Source organism: Bubalus bubalis, chromosome 12 (assembly GCF_019923935.1).
Source record: "Bubalus bubalis isolate 160015118507 breed Murrah chromosome 12, NDDB_SH_1, whole genome shotgun sequence".
NCBI lineage: Eukaryota > Metazoa > Chordata > Mammalia > Artiodactyla > Bovidae > Bubalus > Bubalus bubalis.
This window is the reverse complement of record NC_059168.1, coordinates 7262118-7280663: the sequence shown is the minus strand read 5'-3', so window position 1 is coordinate 7280663 and position 18546 is coordinate 7262118. Positions and strand designations below refer to the sequence as shown.

The following is an 18546-nucleotide window of genomic DNA, read 5'->3' as shown; positions in this document are numbered from 1 at the left end:
GACACACGGGCACACTCAGAGGGAGAGTTCCTGAGCTGTGCCCTCATGGTAGTTTGAATTAATTTTATGGGGCATTTCTTCCAGTTTCCTTTGGCCAATCATTCTGATTTGCCTGGTTCACAGTTCATATTGTGCTTCCCCGGTAGCTCAGTTGGAAAGAATCTGTCTACAATGTAGGAGACCCAGGTTTGATCCCTGGGTGTGGAAGATCCCCTGGAGAAGGAAATGGCAACCCACTCCAGTGTTCTTGCCTAGAAAATCCCATGGACAGAGAAGCGTGGCAGGTTACAGTCCATGGCGTCACCAAGAGTCGGACAAGACTGAGTGACTAAACCACCATCACAGTCCATATTTGATATATCTTAGAATCCTTCCATGGAGAAGGCAATGGCACCCCGCTCCAGTACTCTTGCCTGGAATATCCCATGGGTGGAGGAGCCTGGTAGGCTGCAGTCCATGGGGTGCTAAGAGTAGGGCACGACTGAGCGGCTTCACTTTCACTTTTCACTTTCATGCACTAGAGAAGGAAATGGCAACCCACTCCAGTGTTCTTGCCTGGAGAATCCCAGGGACGGGGGAGCCTGGTGGGCTGCTGTCTATGGGGTTGCACAGAGTCGGACACGACTGAAGTGACGCAGCAGCAGCAGCAGCAGCAGCAGCAGAATCCTTCCATGTGTGCACACACATCTCTCAGCCAAGATGGATCCTACTGAAAAGGCCTATGGGTAAAACATCACTTGACATGACTCCCCTTTGGCCTCCAAGAAGCCTTTTCTGTGTGTGTATGGCTGGGAAGGTCTCCTGACTTTGGGAACAAGAAATATGCCATCTGTGCAGGGTTCAGCCTCCTCCCTTAATTGCCCTGCTATTCCTGTCTTGGAGTTTTGGTCAATAGAGAATGAATCTCAAGTTGTTTTACCCTGGGTTGGTGGGGGCGTCCATCTGCCTCCTGCCTTAGTATTCCAATTTTGTACATATGTTTTGAAATTGACTGACAGTTCTTCAACATTCTGATTAATTTTTTCTTTTTTTTTGTCTTTGCTTTGCAGTATGGGAATCTTCTATTGACTTATCTCAATCTCCATGATTTTTTCCTTGTCTGAGTCCAGTCCACTGATGAGCCCATCAAAAGCAATCTTAACTTCCATCACAATGGTCTTGCTTTCTATCATTTCCTTCTGACTCATTCTCAGATATTTTGTATCTGCTTATATTACCCACCTGTCCTCATATCTTATCTACTTTCCATGAGAGTTCTTAACAGTAATCATAGTTATTTTGAATTCCCTGTTTGATAATTACAAGATTTTTGTCATACCTGAGTCTGGTTCTGATGCCTGCTTTGTCTCTTAAAACTATTTTTCTTCTAATGAAATTGTAATTGTTTTCCTGAAAGTTGAACGTATGTATTAGGTACTAAAAACTCAGGTGCTTGGGCTTTTAGCATAAGGCTTTATGTGAACATGCATTGGAGCTAGGTGTTTAATATTTTCATAACTGTAGGTGCCAGAGACTTCAGTTTCCTCTTGTTCCCTTTTTTTCCCCCTTCCCTGTTGCCTTTGAACTTCCCTAGAAACTTGTTCTAAAATAGGGTCTCTGTCTTACATCTTTCTCAGCTGTAGTTTACTGTTACTATAGCAAAGCCCTGTTTATAGTTTCCTAAGGTGGGGGGACTTTTATAACCTTATGATTAAATCTCTGTGTTTCAGTGAGCTTGAGTCCTTGGATGGTGACTTCCAGAAGCATTTCTTAGCTTTCTCCCTGCTTCCCACTACGTGAGACCAAAAGACAGGCAAGGTGCTTGAGTGATCTAATTATCCTTTTCCCAGGTGCCTGGTGGCTCAGACAGTAAAAGCTCGGCCTGCAATGCAGGAGACCCAGATTTGATCCCTGGAGGAGGGCATGGCAACCCACCCCAGTATTCCTGCCTGGAGAATCCCATGGACAGAGGAGCCTGGAGGGCCACAGTCCATGGGGTCGCAGAGTCAGACATGACTGAGCACACACTACTCTGGACTTAAAAAGTTACTGGTTTTCACTCTGTCATCTTTTTTTTTTTTCATTTTAAGTGTGGGAGCTGCAACTGCCAAGCTCTTTACACAATGGAACTGAAACCAGAGTTCTCTAAAATCTTTATATGAATGGAATTATATAGCATATCCTCTTCATTTGGCTTCCTTAGTCAGCATAACTATTTTGAGATTCTTCCATATGTAGCATGAATTCATAGTTCATTTTTATTGCTAAGTATTAATACCACAACTTGTTCACTAATTCACTTGACAGATATTTGGGTTGTGTTCAGTCTAGGGCTATTGCAAATAAAGCTTGTATCAATAGTTGTGTACAAAATCTTGTTTGGCTATATGCTCCTTTATCTCTTCGGTAAATATCTCATATGCTGGGTCATCTGGTAGGTGTATATTTAACTTTTTAAGATATTTTCAATCTCTTTTCCAAATTGGTTGTGGCATCACACATTCCCATTATTGTTCCATATGCCACCAAATCTTGGTATATTCTTTTCATCTGTAGATATTCAAATAACAAACAGTTGTATCCCAATGCAGCATACTATAAATGAGAATGCTAATCTTAATAATATTCAGTCTTCCAGTTCATGATCATGGTATACATCTCTCCATTTAGTTATGTACTTTTTCATATCTCTCAGCAATGTTTTGCAGTTTCAGTGTACAGGTTTTTGTTCTTTAATCTTATCCCATTTAAAAATTAAGTTAGCTTACTACAGTTTCATAGGTGCCAGCAGAAGACACGAGACGCCTGCATCAGAAACAAAAGACTTTATTACTCATAATACAGTGAGCAGCATAAACATTAGCATGTTTGTGTCTGCTTCTCTTGCCTCCACATCCCATGAGAGTGATGTCCAGCTGCACATCTAGTGGATTTTCATTTCAAGTGAGAACACTGGGCTTAGAGTACCTATCATTTTATAATCTGTAAGTAAGCTTTATCTTTAACCAGTGGGGATATGAACATCTTTCAAAGCTATGGCATAAATAGAAACGGTTACAGGTTTCTTGGCATACCCCTAAGAAGGACAGGCATCAATTGGTCCAAAGAACGAGGAATGTCTCTTTGCACATTTGTTGGTCAAATGTATCCCCATTTCACATGTCATGTTTTCAAAAGGATTTTTAAACTCCAGTTTCTAATTCCTTTTTGTAGCATTTGTTGCTATTGTTTAGTCTCTAAGTCATGTCCGACTCTGCACCCACCAGGCACCTCTGTCCCTGGCAATTCCCAGACAAGAATACTGGAGTGGCTTGCCATTTCATTCTCCTTTGTGGCATATGGGAACAAAATTATAATCTGTATATTGATCTTGTATTCTGCAACCTCATTAACCTTACTTTATGAGTTCTAGTAAAATTTTTTGTAGCTTCCTTAGTATTTTCTACATAGATGACCATGTGGTTTATGAATACAGTTTTATATCTTTCTACCAAATACAGATGTCTCTTATATCTTGTGCTTACCTACTGCATTCAGCTGGGAAACTGATGAAAATCACTGGGAGGCTACCGGAGCAGTGCCTGTGGAAATGGCCAGGAAATTACTAGCTGGGGCACCTGGGAGGTTCTCCTGGAAACCAGCTGGGATGCCCAGGGAATGTGCTGCATATCACTGAACCTTGCTAGGGGCTAGGGACCACTAGATGTCTAACAAGTCAGCCACACACTGCAGGAACAAGAAGAGAGAAAAGCACTTTAGTGTTAGAGAAGCTCCTTCCCCATACAGTGTCCCTCAGCATCATCTACAGACAGAGTTTCACATTGTGCCAGCTAGCAAAGGAGATGTGTCTACAGAATCCAGCACCAGGATCACACAACAGAGCAACGATGCATGTATTTGGAGCTGATACCAATAAACTGATCACCGGCACAGTCCGTTCTTTGGCTACTTGGCTTCCAAGTGCATCCTTCTGTTCACATTTCAATTTTCATAAAGCAGCTCCATGAAGGGAAAGCGTCGCGACAGTCACTGTACCCATTCTGGCTCTATACATTACTCCTCAAATTCAGTCTTACTGAATTTCCTGTTACCTAAAGACTAAATTAAGCTAACCTTACTAAAATTAAACTTTAAGGACTTGTAAAGTTATACTTGGAAGAAGACAGAAGAAAATAGTGAGCAAGTGCCAACACCCACATGTACAACAGAAAATACGCAAAACTTCAACAGTTCTCACCCTGGAAGTAGCCCCAAAGTCACAGCTGGGATCTGTGGCTTGTCTTTATTTTACTACCTACTTCTTTCTTTTTTCTTTTTAAGGCTAAGGTTCTTTATCTAAAAGAGGAAACTTTTCTAGAGATTTATTTCAGAAATAGTAGTAACATTAATGACCTAATTCAAACTGAGGACAGCATGAGAATTAACATATAAACTCTTCATGTCTTTAAAAGAAGTCTGCAACTAAGCGTCCTTTAATCATCTTATTGCTGAAAACACCTATTACAGGAATAACAAGAGACACTGATTTCATAAATGAGATTTTTTTTTGCTTTTTTCTGCCTATTTCTTCTTTCCCTTGCCCTCAGCCTAAACATCAGCTGATCAGGGGGTCTTTACCTCACGCAAGGATGAGTTTTTCTTCAGGAGTCCAGGAATTGATTCTTCCACAGTTCTATCTTCGTTTCCTTGTTTTTGGAACGTTCCACACAGTCCTTCCTCACTCCACTGGACAACGATCACCCAACTTGCCCTCGGTACTCCGGCTCCATCACTTCAGCCGGGAGAAGGTCCCTTTAGGCTTCCTGACGGTTTGGTGGCTTCGGGAAGCCCAACTATCCAGGTGATGGTCTCACGGCCCAACATAGCAGAACTTCTGCTCCACCCCTCGTGGAAGGTCAGCCCTCCTGGGATAAAAAACCTCCAAACAAGGAGGGTCCAAGTTGCCAAAACAGACGGCAGTGAATGTTCTACAAGTGAGCCGCCCTCTCAGGTCCCAGAAAAAGCGCTGGGGCGGTGTTTGTATTAATATATAGACGCCTCACCCTCCAGGAGGCTGGTCCACACTGGGTCCTCCTGTGTTTCAAGTGGGAATAACGAAGCTGGGAGGGGCCAAGGGTCTTTCTCCAGGTCAGTCACTGACTACTAGACACGCCCAGTCTGAGTTTCTTCCCACCAAAGAACGATCTCGTCGGACACCCCGTCACTTCTGAGCTAAAAAGCTCATCCTCGCAATCCCCTCCAGCCAGGCAATGGGAGGGGGAAGCGGGCTCTTTATCTCCAGGGTGCGCAGAGCATCATCATCACCATCACAAAACTGGCGCGTCCAGCACGCACACCCACTCTCTGGGTGGGGCGCGAACCCGCGGGGCCACACGGAGCCCACCTCACTGCGCCTGCGTCGGAAACACCACCCCCTGAAAGAAGGTGAGCAGGGCGCGCGGCTCTGCGCAGGCGCAGCCGCTCGCTTCCGCCGGGGGCGAGGCTGGCGTGCCGAGGGCGGGCCCCCCGCGCGCAGCCCCCCGCGCGCATGCGCATGGAGCCGGGGGACCAGACCAGCGGCATGGCCCCGGACCGAGGCTTGGTATCAGCAACACGGAGACCGCGGCAGGAGCCCGGGACAGGGACCCAGGAAGGGGCTCCTGGCCCCGGGGCTGTTCGAGCCCGCCGCTTCCTGCTCTGCCTCTACCTGGTAGGCTTCCTGGTGAGTAACTGCGGGGCTAGCTGGCTGCGTCGGCGACCTGGAACCCGACCAAGGTGCTTTTCCTTGCACATCCGGGGTGGTCGCCAGGCTCTTCGAGGACTGGAAACGTGCGATACGCCTGGTGATACCTCCCTACCTCTGAGGTCCCTTCTTGCCTCACACTCCCCCTTCACGCTGCACCTGGCCACAGATGAGGCTTGCCCCTCTCGCCCACGCGGGGTCCAGTTCGCCCCCACCCTCACCCCAGCCCCGCGATTTAAGACTCTCCAGCACCAGGCTCAGGTGTGACTCGGTGATCGAGCCACTCACAAGGGTGACCCCGGGTGGTTGATGCTGTGACAGGTGCGTCGCCCAGCAATGCGGTGGCTACAGGTGTGGTAGGAGCACACAGGCCCTTTTTACTAGGCCATGTAGGAAAGTCGCTGTTGATAACCCCGCTTGGGCAGAATTAGGTACATTTTAGAGCTTTCCAGGTGGCGCTAGTGGTAAACAATCCGCCTGCCTATGCAGGAGATGCGCCTTGGATTCCTGAAAGGCTAGAGTTTGATCCCTGGGTGGGGAAGATCCCTTGGAGAAGGAAATGGCAGCCCATTCCAGCGTTTTTGCCTGAAAAATTCCATGGACAAAGGACGTTGTAGGGTTATGCTTCATGGGGTCGCAAAGAGTCAGATACAACTGTGCTAAGAAGCATGCATTAAACTTTACAGACTGTTGAACACCTTGCATTGAGGTTGGGGGAGGAGAATGTCTTCCTGTTTCTCTCCTGGCTCAAGAGAGCTCAGCACCCTAACCTTAGTCAGGCACCAGACTGGAGAGTCATGGCAATGGTTGTAACACACTGTATATGGATTTCTCCATACCTTTAACCAGATGAGTGTATCTTACTGTAGAATGCAATTATGAGTTCTTGTTTGCTCAAAAATTTAGATATTGTCCTTAAAAAAAAATCAGTTTATAATCAGGATTCCACTTTAAAAATACCCAGGCCTCTGTTTCCAATTTGCATTAAGCAGCAATTTGTTGTTTAGGATTTGTTTGGTGTGAGCATGGTCGTCCCTTTACTGAGCGTTCACGTCAAGTCTCTTGGAGCAAGTCCAACGGTTGCTGGGATAGTAGGTGAGTAGGTTAATCCTGCACCTTTTCAGAGCACTGAATTTTGAGCCCCCTGAACTGAGTACCTGGAAACAAATCAGTCTTTTAGCTAAGTAATGTCCAAAGGTAAAATGAAAAGGGTATAAGATGAATTTTCAGAATATTTCAAAGTCTGACCCTGGAGCAAATGTGATTCATCTTTTCCTGAACTACATATATTCAGAGAGGTTTCCCAGTACAGTTCACCCCCATGCCCTGCTCCACCAGTGCCGTCACAGGTAACTTACTGAGTCTCTCCAGGGGTTCTCGTCATGCCTGTTAATAAGTGTTAGGTATTGCCACCTGCCTACAGGGACGTGTAACCTAATGGGAGACCAGAGAGACATCACACCACAAGGAACAGATTGCTTACAGGCTTCCTTCACCACCACCAGAACACCTTAGAGAGCTTCTCTCTCTGTGCAGCATGGAATCTTCATTCAGAAGTTGTTGGTTTAGCCAGGGAATAGTGGGGGTAGGATTCTGCTAATTAGTGAGAAATTGATAAAAACTCATAGCCTTTGATCATTCACAAATGAGAAGAGCAGATGTGTTGGGGGAGTTTTGTACGTAATATTTGGAAACTCCTGAGCCATGCTATGGCTTGCATTTCCCTGGAAAAGTTTATGTTGAGTTATACTGGCCCACCCAGCAGAGGGAAGGGGTCTTTGAAGAGCAGAAGGAATGTATTCTGTGATAGGATGGAGCTGAAAGTGCTCCATAAAACTTTGTAAGTTCTTTACAAAGCAAGCATTTTATAAAACTGAAATGCTAGAGACATAGGAAGTAATGTTAACATTTTAAGACTTGGTCGAAACTTTGTGGGATTCAGATTTCTATTCCTGTGTACATGCCTCCTGCAGGGTAAGAAGCACTGTCTCAAGATCCCTAAGGGTGACTTCGGCCTTCAGTCTCTTTTCTGCTTTCCCTCAATTTTACTTTGAAGACCTGTGCTAAACATTGTATGACCTGACTCTTCCATCTGAAAAAAGTATGGGGTCATTTCCTTTTTAAAATGGTCTTTTTCTTCTAATGTTTTCTATTAATTTTACCCACCTTCTTGGCAAATCTAGCTTATTTTACAGATGTCACTTGTTTTTTGCAGGCTCGTCATATGGCATTTTGCAACTCTTTTCCAGCACGTTAGTGGTAAGTTCTCTTCCATCTGGCAGCACATCCCAAAAGCCCCCATGCCTCTGAGGGCCATCCATCATGCTGTAGAAAAATCATGGATTGAGGTTTACCCAAAAGAAAGTGTGTGGATGGCGAGGACCTAAGTGTCCTTAGATCAAGAAAAACGTGTTGGTCATCTCTCTCCCTTAGTCAACCTCTGAGAAGACATAGGCCTGAAGGGGTTGGATGGCTGGATCTGAAAGGACCTGGTTGAGTCAGAGTGAGCGCCTGCTTCTTAAATCATAACATGTTCTTCCCAGGACTCCTTTTTCACTAGGAGAAGAGGATGCAAACAGATGTTATGACCAGTCTTGTTTGTTTCAAGTAACTGACAGTCATCAAATCCATTCAGATCCTAGGATTCTATGTGAAGTTGTGCCTTTTGAATAACATGGCTTATCAGTTATAAAACTTAAGTGTATAGACAGAGGAGCCACTGGCAGTGATGGGTTGGACATTGACCACAGAAAGTAGAAAGACCCAGAGCTGATCTCGCCGACCCCACCCACTTCTTCTTTTATTATTGGCCATGCTGTTTGGGCGTGTGGGGTCCTAGTTTCCCGACCAGAGATCAAACTGGTGCCCCCTGTGTTGGAAGCTCGGAGTCTTAACCACTGGGCCTCCACGGCAGTCCCCACCACACCCGCTTCTGACCGTGCAGTGGCTTGAAATTCAGAATCCTTCACTGATTCTGTCTGCCCTCTACATAACACTGGTCCTGGGGCCTCGGCCTCCAGAGGTTCATGCAGTTCAAACAGAGAAGTCAGGGACTGATCAGCTGTGACCTTGGTCTAAATAACTGGTCTCACCTCGAGTGAGCACCAGGTGTACAGCACTGTGCTTCCCAAGAGTGGCTCATGTGCGAAATCTATTTTAACATCAAAGAACAATCCTGTGAGATTCCATTATGAATCTCAGATAACTAAACAGCTACTCCCTGATTTATCTTAGTTACAGTGTTTCATGCTTTAAATTGGCATAGCAGTAATAGTCATATTCTCATTTAATCATTAAAATGACCCAGGAAAGTAGTAGTCTACCTTTTATTGAGGAGGAAATTAAAACTTAAAAAGTTTAAGTCATTTGACAAGGTTATCTAATCTCAACATCTAAACTCTTCAGTGCTTTTTCTCTCCATGCCATCTGCCACTGTCTTAATGATCTAAAAAAGTAAATAGATAACAAGTATCAAACTGTATAGGAAACCAGTGCATTTACTTGTAGGGCAGCATGTCATATTTCATATTCTTTCTCATGAGAGAACAGTCTGGGCTACATCTTAGTAAATATCTTTTCTGTTGTCTTTGGGAACTCCATACCAAAATATTTTATATGTGTGTGTATATTGGCTTCCCAGGTGGTTCAGTGGTAAAGAATCCGCCTGCCAATGTAGGATACGCAGTTTTGATCCCTAGGTCAGGAAGATCCTTTGGAGGAGGACATGGCAACCCACTCCAGTATTCTTGCCTGGAGAATCCCATGGACAGAGGAGCCTGGCGGGCTACAGTCCATGGGGTGGCAAAGAGTCGTACACAACTGAGCATTCACATGCATGTATATACTAGACCAGTTAAATGCCTTTCTCCTACTGGACTCTGACCTCCTTGAGAATACAGACCAGGCTTGATTTGTTCACATGTGTTTATCAGCAGCCTTTATCAGAGAACCTGGAACGCAGCAGCGCTTTATGAGTTTTTATTGCCAGGCACAGCCCAATCCTGTTTCTCAGATTGATCCTTTGCTTTATGATTAGTAGTGCTTACAAAGCACATTTCATAGATCTCAGCTGTCATTTAATGAGACCCTTCCTTAGACTGGAGAAGGCAATGGCACCCCACTCCAGTACTCTTGCCTGGAAAATCCCATGGACGGAGGAGCCTGGTAGGCTGCAGTCCATGGGGTCGCTAAGAGTTGGACACGACTGAGGCGACTTCACTTTCACTTTTCACTTTCATACATTGGAGAAGGAAATGGCAACCCACTCCAGTGTTCTGCCTGGAGAATCCCAGGGACGGCAAAGCCTGGTGGGCTGCCGTCTATGGGGTCGCACAGAGTCGGACATGACTGAAGTGACTTAGCTTAGCTTCCTTAGACATCCTTCAGTTACAGCAATACCTACTTAAAGTGTCCTCTTTAACCACTACTTTTGTAAGTACATATTTTAATTAAAAGTTTTATAAAAACATTTTAATTTTAAAAATAAATATTTTTGAAGAAAAGGTTTGCTAAATCATGTGAGGTTTAATGTTTTTTTCATATGTGTATTTTAATAAAAATGACCAGCATTTATTATCTGTGATACATCAGGCTCTACCCTCAGCATGTTATTACATTTAATCTTCATAATAACGAGTCTCAACCACCAGTCTGGGAGTTGTGGGTTTTTAATGATTCATTTTAACTCAGAGCATGTAGCAGGTGTCAATGGGGAAGAGGAGTGGCTGAGGCAGATATGATTACTCCAACTTTATGGTGGAGAAACCGACCTCAGAGATACGCCTGTGTGTGTAATTACATTGACTGATGCTTGGGCCGTATGTGGAATGACGAGAGTTGGGATCTGAACCCGGACAGCCTCGCCCACGGTGTTAACTGCCAGATTACATCATGCTTTATGAACACGGGAGGCCAGTGACCTCTCCCACGTTGAAAGAGGAGAGAATTTCTAAAAATCCATTGAAATGAAAAGTGAGGAACAATAAAAGCAACTTTTTCACAATATGAAATGATGTTCAAGATGTACTGTTAAGTGGAAAAGCATGTTCCAAAATGGAATGCATTGGATGGTCGTTTTGTTAAAAACATAGGGGGCTTCTCTGGTGGCTCAGTGGTGAAGAATCCACCAGCCAATGCCGGAGACACAGGTTCAAGCCCTGTTCTGGGAAGATCCCACATGCCGCAGAGCAGCTAAGCCCGTGCACCGCAACTGTGGAGCCTGTACTTGGGACCTGTGAGCCACAGATCGTGGGCCTTGTACTGCAGCTACTGAAGCCCATACCCTCAGGCCCGTGCTCTGCAACAAGAGATGATACCACAGTATGAAACCCGTACGCCACAACTGGAGAGCAGCCCCTGCTCTCTGCACCTGGAGAAAAGTCCATGCGGCAACAAAGACCCGGCCCAGCCAAAAGTATATGTATAAATGTTTTTTAAAAAGTATAAAGGGAAGAAATGATCAGGTCTCAAGGGACTGTTAAAAAAAAATGTAGATTCAGGTTTACGAGGTTTTATATTCATTTTGTTTTTCAGTGTTTTCTAAATTTCTAAACCATGAATATAGTTGCTAAGAAGTTAAGTTGCATAAAGTATTGAGAATGAAGACAAAACGAGGCTTTAGAAATTATCCTTCACCATCTCCACAGCCATTCTTTGTCATTAGGTCATCATAGATGCTTCCTTTGGTATCTTAGGCTGTTGAAAAAACAAAACTGTATTGTATTTTCCCATTCCACATGGGAAAGGCCGGAGAACATAACTTACGTGGCAAGGGGCGTAACAGAATTGATCTATGGATCTTAAACCCGGTTCCCCCGTGATTTCCACGGGGTCACATGTTGGGGCGTTTCCGGGGTGGCCAGGTTGTTTTACGAGGAGTCAGAGGCTTTCCCCTGTCCCCCGTTCCTCAGGGCTGCTGGAGCGACGTCGTTGGAAGACGGTCTTCCTTACTGGTGTGCATCCTGTGCAGCGCCCTGGGTTACCTTCTGCTCGGAGCATCTACCAACGTGTTCCTGTTCACCCTGGCTAGAGTCCCTGCGGGTGAGTTCTCACCCTGTGGCTGGGTGTCCGTCCAGAAACAGTTTATGCATCTGCATTGAGAGAGCCTGTTCCTGCCTAGCAGCGCCTCTTTGATCAGACTTTATTTTTTAATATTTATTTATTTTTAGCTGCACAGCGTCTTTTTTCTCTGCACGGGCTCTCTCTAGTTGCAGAGAGTGGGGGCTCTTCTCTGGCTGGGGTGTGCAGGTTTCTGATCTCAGTGGCTTCTCTTGTGGCAGAGCATGGACTCGAGAGTGCGTGGGCTTCAGTAGTTGTGGCTCTAGGACTTAATTGCTCTACAGCATGTGGGGTCTTCCCAGACCAGTGATCGAACCCATCTCTCCTGTACTGCAAGGCGGATTCTTAACCGCTGGACCATCAGGGAAGTCCCTGGTTAGGCTTTATGTGCAGAGCCTATCAGGATGATAGCAGTTAGGACTGTAACACCGGCAGCTGCTGTCGATCAAGCACTCGGCACCGCCAGGCTCTTCTGACTGCTCCGGGATTACAGACCTTGCACTCACAGAGCTTGGAGCCCTCCTCGCCCCTCCGCATGAACACACATGCCTCAGTCATAGGACCTGACTGCTGCGGTCCACCTCTCTCTGCATCTGCTCAGTAGGAATTCCCTACATGTCTTCGGCCAGCAGCACAGTTGCAGTTCTCTCCCTCGACGGGCTTATAGTTTTGAAATTGGGCTTCCTGACCTCAAATTGAGACAGCAGCAGCAGTCAGGACCCCATATGTTGGTCAGGACAGTGGACAGCCTGTGGCTTTAGCATCCATCCACGTGTGAGTGTGTGTGGGTGTTCAGCAGATGGAGACACACACACATCTGTTACATCAACACAAGCTTGAGGGATGTAAAGTTGTTACATACATTGTCATCTCTCAATAAGGCAGGTCACAGCTTTCAGTTTGGCAACAAACTCCCAAGCTGCTTGTGGTAGAAAGTTGGCATTGGTTAGATGACCATATCGTAGTGTTTTTATACTTTTAGTCGCTCTCAGTCTTTCATACCCCTGCTCTGTTTCTCTTTATAGCACTTAACACCCTCCCGTGTCTGTGTGTGTGTGTGTGTGTGTGTGTAAAATGATATGTAGCCTCTGTGAGGACAAGGATGAGTGTGTTTTATTTTGGTTTCTTGCCCTCTGTTCTTTCCGTTATCCTCAGGGTCACGGTGAGTGCTAGGCTTTCAGAAGGCATGTGGGAATTGTTCATTTACGGAGCAAATAAAGAGTGGTCAGTCTCTGCATAGAAACCACCATGAACTGCACTTGGACCGCAGACATGGCTGGAGACCCTGGAATGTCCTAGTGGGAGGTGGACAAGCTGAGGGCTCCAGGGGCTTGGTTCAGATGCAGGTGGCCCACTCGGGTCTGGGGCCAGGCCAGGAGTCCAGCCACAGTGGGATGGGACCTACAGGCCTTACAACAGAGGTCCCCAGCCTTTCTGACATCAGGGACAGGAAGATAGCTTTTCCATTAGGGGTACAAGATGATTTCGGGGTGATTTAAACACATCACATTTCTAATGCACTTTATTTCTATTGTTATTACATCAACTGCACCTTAGACCATTAGGCATTAGATCATGGAGGGTGGAGACCAATACCTTAGAGGGTCACGAAAAACTGAGAGCAGAACTGCATCAGGGATGAGATGAAACTCAGGATCCCAAGTGAGATGCTTTTGGTTGGAAAATGCACAGACGTGTTTCTTGTCGCCTTGCAGGTATCTTTAAGCACACACTCTCCATCTCAAGGGCCCTACTCGCTGATCTGGTCACAGAGGAGGAACGGCCAGTGGTGCTGGGACAGTTCAACACGGCGTCCAGCATGGGCTTCATCTTGGGCCCAGTGGTCGGCGGGTATCTGGCTGAGCTGGATGGTGGGTTTTATCTCACAGCCTTCGTCTGCTCTTCTGTCTTTGTTCTCAATGCTGGTAAGTTGACATCAATCATGAGGAGGTGGTTTGCTTGATGTGATTATCCCAACCAGTCTTACCCACTTTCTCTCATTACAGTGACTTCCTTAGAATGTATTGTGTTCGTGCTCAGTTGTATCTAACTCTTTGCAACTCCATGGACCAGGCTCCTCTGTCCATGGAATTTCCCAGGCAAGAATATTGAGTAGGTTGCCGTTCCTTCTCCAGGGGCTCTTCCTGACCCAGGAATCAAACCTGCATCTCCTGTGTCTCCTGCATTGCAGGATTCTTTACCTAGTAAGCCATAAGGGAAGCCCTTTCTTAGGATAGTCAGACTCATTACTCACAGAGGACAGTCAGGTCACATCGGCCCTGCTGGGGGCCGCACAGTGGCTCCTGTCATGTGTGTGGCTGTGGGTCTGTCTGTCTCACGCCCGCTTGGTGTGGGCCGGCCACCCTCTGCCTCCCCCGCGAATGTCGGCTTCTTCTCGCAGGAGGACTCTAATCCAGTCTTTCCTCCACCTACAGTATTCTTTTCACATATCTATACTGACTGTTTCTTGGCTGATCATTCAATTTTCAGATGTTTGCTTCCTTAGACTGGCCCTCCCTGATCCTTGTCTAAAATAACTCAATTTTTTGGTAGCACTTCTGAAATCAGCAATTTATTTTCTTATGTTCCGTTCCCCCAGTACGTACACAGTTAGAAAATAAAATCCACAAGGATAGGGGCATTCAGTCAGGATTCGTTGCTGTGATTGTGATCGTTTCTCATCATTTAAATTATACTCTTCCTCTTGGTTCATCAACAAGAGTCCTTTTGCACTTGTATCAAGATTCTGTGAAACGTCCAAGGCCCCTTTGTCAAGGATGAGGACAGATGAAAAGCCCTCACAGGCCCACGTTCTCTGGGGCTGTTTTCTGCATGAGTCAGTTGTCCCTCAGCCCCCAGCCCACTTACACTGTGTTTCGAGGAACCACGGGCATCAGTGTTGTTGGTGAGAACAGCCCCAGGCAGGTCTGAGCAGCACCGGTCCACATGGTGCTGAAGTGATGAAGGGCTGAAAACCACGGGGATGAATTCAGAAAGATGTCCAAGAAGGGCAGGTTTGAGTGTGAAAGAAAGGGTCATTTGCTCAGTCGTGTCCAACTCGTTGTGACCCCGTGGACTGCAGCACTCCAGTCTTCCCTGTCCATCACCGACTCCCAGAGCTTACTCAAACTCAAATCCATTGAGTCGGTGATGCCTTCCAACCATCTCATCCTGTGTCCCCTTCTCCTCCTGCCTTCTGTCTTTTCCAGCATCAGGGTCTTTTCCAGTGAGTCAGTTCTTCACATCAGGTGGCCAAAGTATTGGAACTTCAGTTTCAGCATCAGTCCTTCCAGTGAATATTCACAGTTGATTTTCTTTCTTAAGGTGAATAGCAGAATTCTGATATCAAAATGGAGCCTAAGTAGCTGTGGGAATGGTTAAAAATAGGTTTCAAAAATCCACCTAGTAAGTGGACTGATACAGGAAAACAGAGTAGTGGCTCCTCCCGAGGAGGCCCTGCATGGATTCTCTGAGGCTCTAACAGATCTTGTGCTGTGTTGACAGGTCTCGTTTGGCTGTTTCCATGGAGTAAAGTAAAACTCAGCGGTCCAGAGGATGACTTGCCACGGGGCAGGAACCAGGCGCTTTGGGAAAAGACAGACTCTGCCGTGCAGAGGGCAGCCAGTGCCCATGGGACCCCAGCCAGCCCCCAGGGGACCCCAGTGAACAAGGGGCCAGCCAGACTGCTCTGGGCGGAGGTGCTGGCCACCCTGTGGGGCCTGAGGAGCCTGGTGCTCTCCGCCCTGTGGGTCGTGTTCGTGGTGCGCCTGCTGATGGCCGTGGCTGTCATGCTGTACTACAGTAACTTCGTCCTGGCCCTGGAGGAGCGCTTCGGCATGGGGCCCAGGGTGGCCGGCTATGTCACCAGCTGCGGCAGCGCCCTGGGCGTCCTGGCCGGCTTCGCCCTGGGGCCCCTCCTGCGGCTGTACGGCCACCAGTCTTACCGGCTCCTGCTGCACTCCAGCATGCTCACGTCAATGCTGCTGCTGCTTTTCGCCTCGGCCCGCAGCCTGGACGTCGCGGTCGCCTGCTCCGTGCTCCTGTCCTTCTCCACCGCCATCGGCAGGACCTGCATCACCGACCTCCAGCTGACCGTGGGTGGGGTGCGGGCCGGCGGCAGCCTCCTGGGCATGGGGCAGTCGGTGACGGCCGTGGGCCGGGTCCTCGCCCCCATCCTCTCGGGGGTGGCCCAGGAGGTGAGCCCCTGCGGCCCTCCCGGCCTGGGGGCGGCCTTAGGCTTCGTGGCTGTTGTCATCATGTCACGAAACAGACCTCACTCCGGTGGCCAAGGGGGTGATCAATTAAAAAGCGAGTAGGTGGATTTAGACAGCAGGAAGAAACAATACCAGAGGTGTGTGGATGTGGGCAGAGGCCCCAAGATGGGTGCTATGGAAAGGATCGATGGTGAATAGAAATGACTTCTCTCCAAAAAGAAGCTCTGGTCGTGGGTGTCCCGTCAGGCCTGCAGGACAGGTAGAATCAAAGCAGTACATAGACACATGAAGACGGGAGCTGAGCTTGGCTGGAGGGGAAGGTAATCAGCGTTCCCCTAAGAGTCTGCTCTTCATCTGGCCAGTGAGCCCGGGGTTTTCAAGGGGAAATGGTGGTGGGCTCACAGAGCAGGACACGTGCCAGGAGGGGAGAGACCACAGGGATTTCCCTGCTGAACAAAAATAAGGAAACATAAATGAAATGCTGGTCAGCTGGATGTGGATGTCAGGTGAAGTTCCATAAGCTCCAAGGAGGCTTTTCTGCCACCAAAATGCCAGAGATCGAAGAAGCTGCTCTACTGAAACCAGTCGTCCCTTCTTCAGGGCCTCACAGCGTTCCATCTGGGGAGCTGGCTCAAAACCAGAGATGCCCATCTGAGCCCGTGGACCCAGGCGAGGCCCTGGAATCTGGTGTGTTTAGTGAATCCTCTTTCCAGTTTCTCCTGAAGGTAGAGAAAGGCTTATTCCGAGACCTGCTGGTTTGGATTAAAGTAAAAGAGACTCGGTGGTTATTAATAGTTAACGCGTTTGGATTGTCTGTTAAAATCATGTGATCACATACAATGGGTTCCACGTCCCCCGGCTCTCGGCAGTCACACTGTATACCAGGGGAACCCAGTCCTAGGGGCCCGTCCCCTGTGCCCAGGGTCCCCGAGGCCCCTGCCCTGCAGAGGCCCGAACCTGCCTACAGCTACATCTCCCGGAGACCGGGCGTGATGATCTATCTGCTCCTGCAGCTACATCTCCCGGAGACCGGGCATGATGATCTATCTGCTCCTGAAAGGGGAAAGAACCTGGTGGAGAAACCAAACCACTTAAATGCTTTTCAGATGAACGTCTTCTTCAGGATAAGAGAGAGACTGGCCTCAGGCCCTGTCATGGGTGCTACAGTGTCTTTGTTGAAAATCATTTCCTCACTTTCATGTTGACATCACCCCTGAGAACAGAAGCGCTGTGTTGACCTACAGGGAAACGTTCTGGGCACCTCCAGGGGCCTCGAGCAGGCTGAGCACAGATGCCCGGGATGCTGCAAGCACTCACTGACTCTCCAAGGTGACGTCAGTTACTGGTACAAACGGTTTAGGGGCCTCCTCTCTCCACACAGACCTCCAGAGCTCACATTCCTTTCAGTCCTTTTAATCAGTCTGCTAGGGTTGGATTCCAGTCTTCCACCTGATGTGTGTAATTATAAATGATGCTTTAATACACTAATTTGTTACAACTTTAATACTTGAAGAGCAGAAAAAAATTGTTCTGCAGCTGCAGACATTGTATATTGAGTAAATTCAAATATTTATGATGAAGAATTAACTGCAGGTTTGAAGATTGTCCTTGTTCCTGTTTAGCTATAAGAAAAACGTCAGCTTCTTATTAAGTGCGAACTTTCGTACAAGTGCTTTTGAGGAAACCAAAATATGATATAAAATGGCCCCGCTCTGAGTAAGTGTACCAAGTTGTCACAGAGATTAGACTCAAAGGAACAATATATAATCAAGGGTTTATGTGATGAAGGAGAATTTCAAAAGAATTTCTCCAAAGATTGTCTTTTCTTTGCTCTCATTTTCTGAGAAGCTCTTAAATCTAGCCATGTGTTTATTTTTTTAAACTGTAGCACTTTACTTTTGAAGTTAAAGCCTGTGCACTTAATGAGGTTTTATAACGAACTAGAGACAGAAATACTGAGAATCCTAAAAATTGATCTCAGTATGGAGAGCAGACACACACTTTTGTTGTTCTCTACTACTACAAATTATAGTGTTTTGTTCCCATGATTTTTTCAGATGTTTATATTAAATAGTCTAACATGTTGCTACTCGAAGTGTGGGCCGGGGACCAGCCACTTCCCGTCCTGGGAGCTCTTCGGACATGCAGACGCTGGCCCACCCCACGCTTGCGGGAGTCATTTGCACAAGACACCCAGCTGCTTTGTTTGCACAGTGAAGTTTGAAAACCACCACCAGTCTGATGGACACTCTGTTTATAATATGGCCTCAGGGAAATTAAATCTGCTCAAAGTTTGTGTTTTGTTTTTTTTAATTTTGAGTATCTTCTGTCATCTTTTGTAATGCGTTAGGTCAAGCCACATGAAATTGCAGTTTTTATATGTCAAAAATATCTGAAGTTTACATCTGGTTCAACTTAAATTAACTGTTACGATGATATGATGAAATCTCACTTCAGAGACATTGAATGTGCCCAAGAAGTTTGTAAAGGAAATGGCCCCCTGTCCAGCACTGTGTTAGCAGAGCTGGTATATTCTGTGAAACAGGATGGGGCTTGGGCGTCCAAAAGACTTGG

General features: G+C 46.8%; 1 protein-coding gene and 1 long non-coding RNA gene across 2 annotated transcripts; one reads left to right on the top strand and one right to left on the bottom strand.

Moving 5' to 3' along the window:
* Nucleotides 1-3500: 3500 nt before the first annotated feature.
* On the bottom strand, nt 3501-5315 carry LOC123328401. The gene is made up of 2 exons (XR_006543200.2): nt 4597-5315; nt 3501-3705 (listed from the first exon to the last, which is right to left on the bottom strand). It is a non-coding gene; the product is annotated as an uncharacterized LOC123328401 (long non-coding RNA).
* Nucleotides 5316-5434: 119 nt separating this feature from the next.
* Nucleotides 5435-18266, top strand: MFSD9 (major facilitator superfamily domain containing 9). The gene is made up of 6 exons (XM_006065908.4): nt 5435-5680; nt 6709-6796; nt 7917-7960; nt 11611-11740; nt 13474-13683; nt 15263-18266. Exons 1-6 carry the CDS (start codon nt 5507-5509, stop codon nt 16072-16074), a joined length of 1458 nt encoding a protein of 485 aa, XP_006065970.3. The 5' UTR covers nt 5435-5506; the 3' UTR covers nt 16075-18266.
* Nucleotides 18267-18546: the final 280 nt, after the last annotated feature.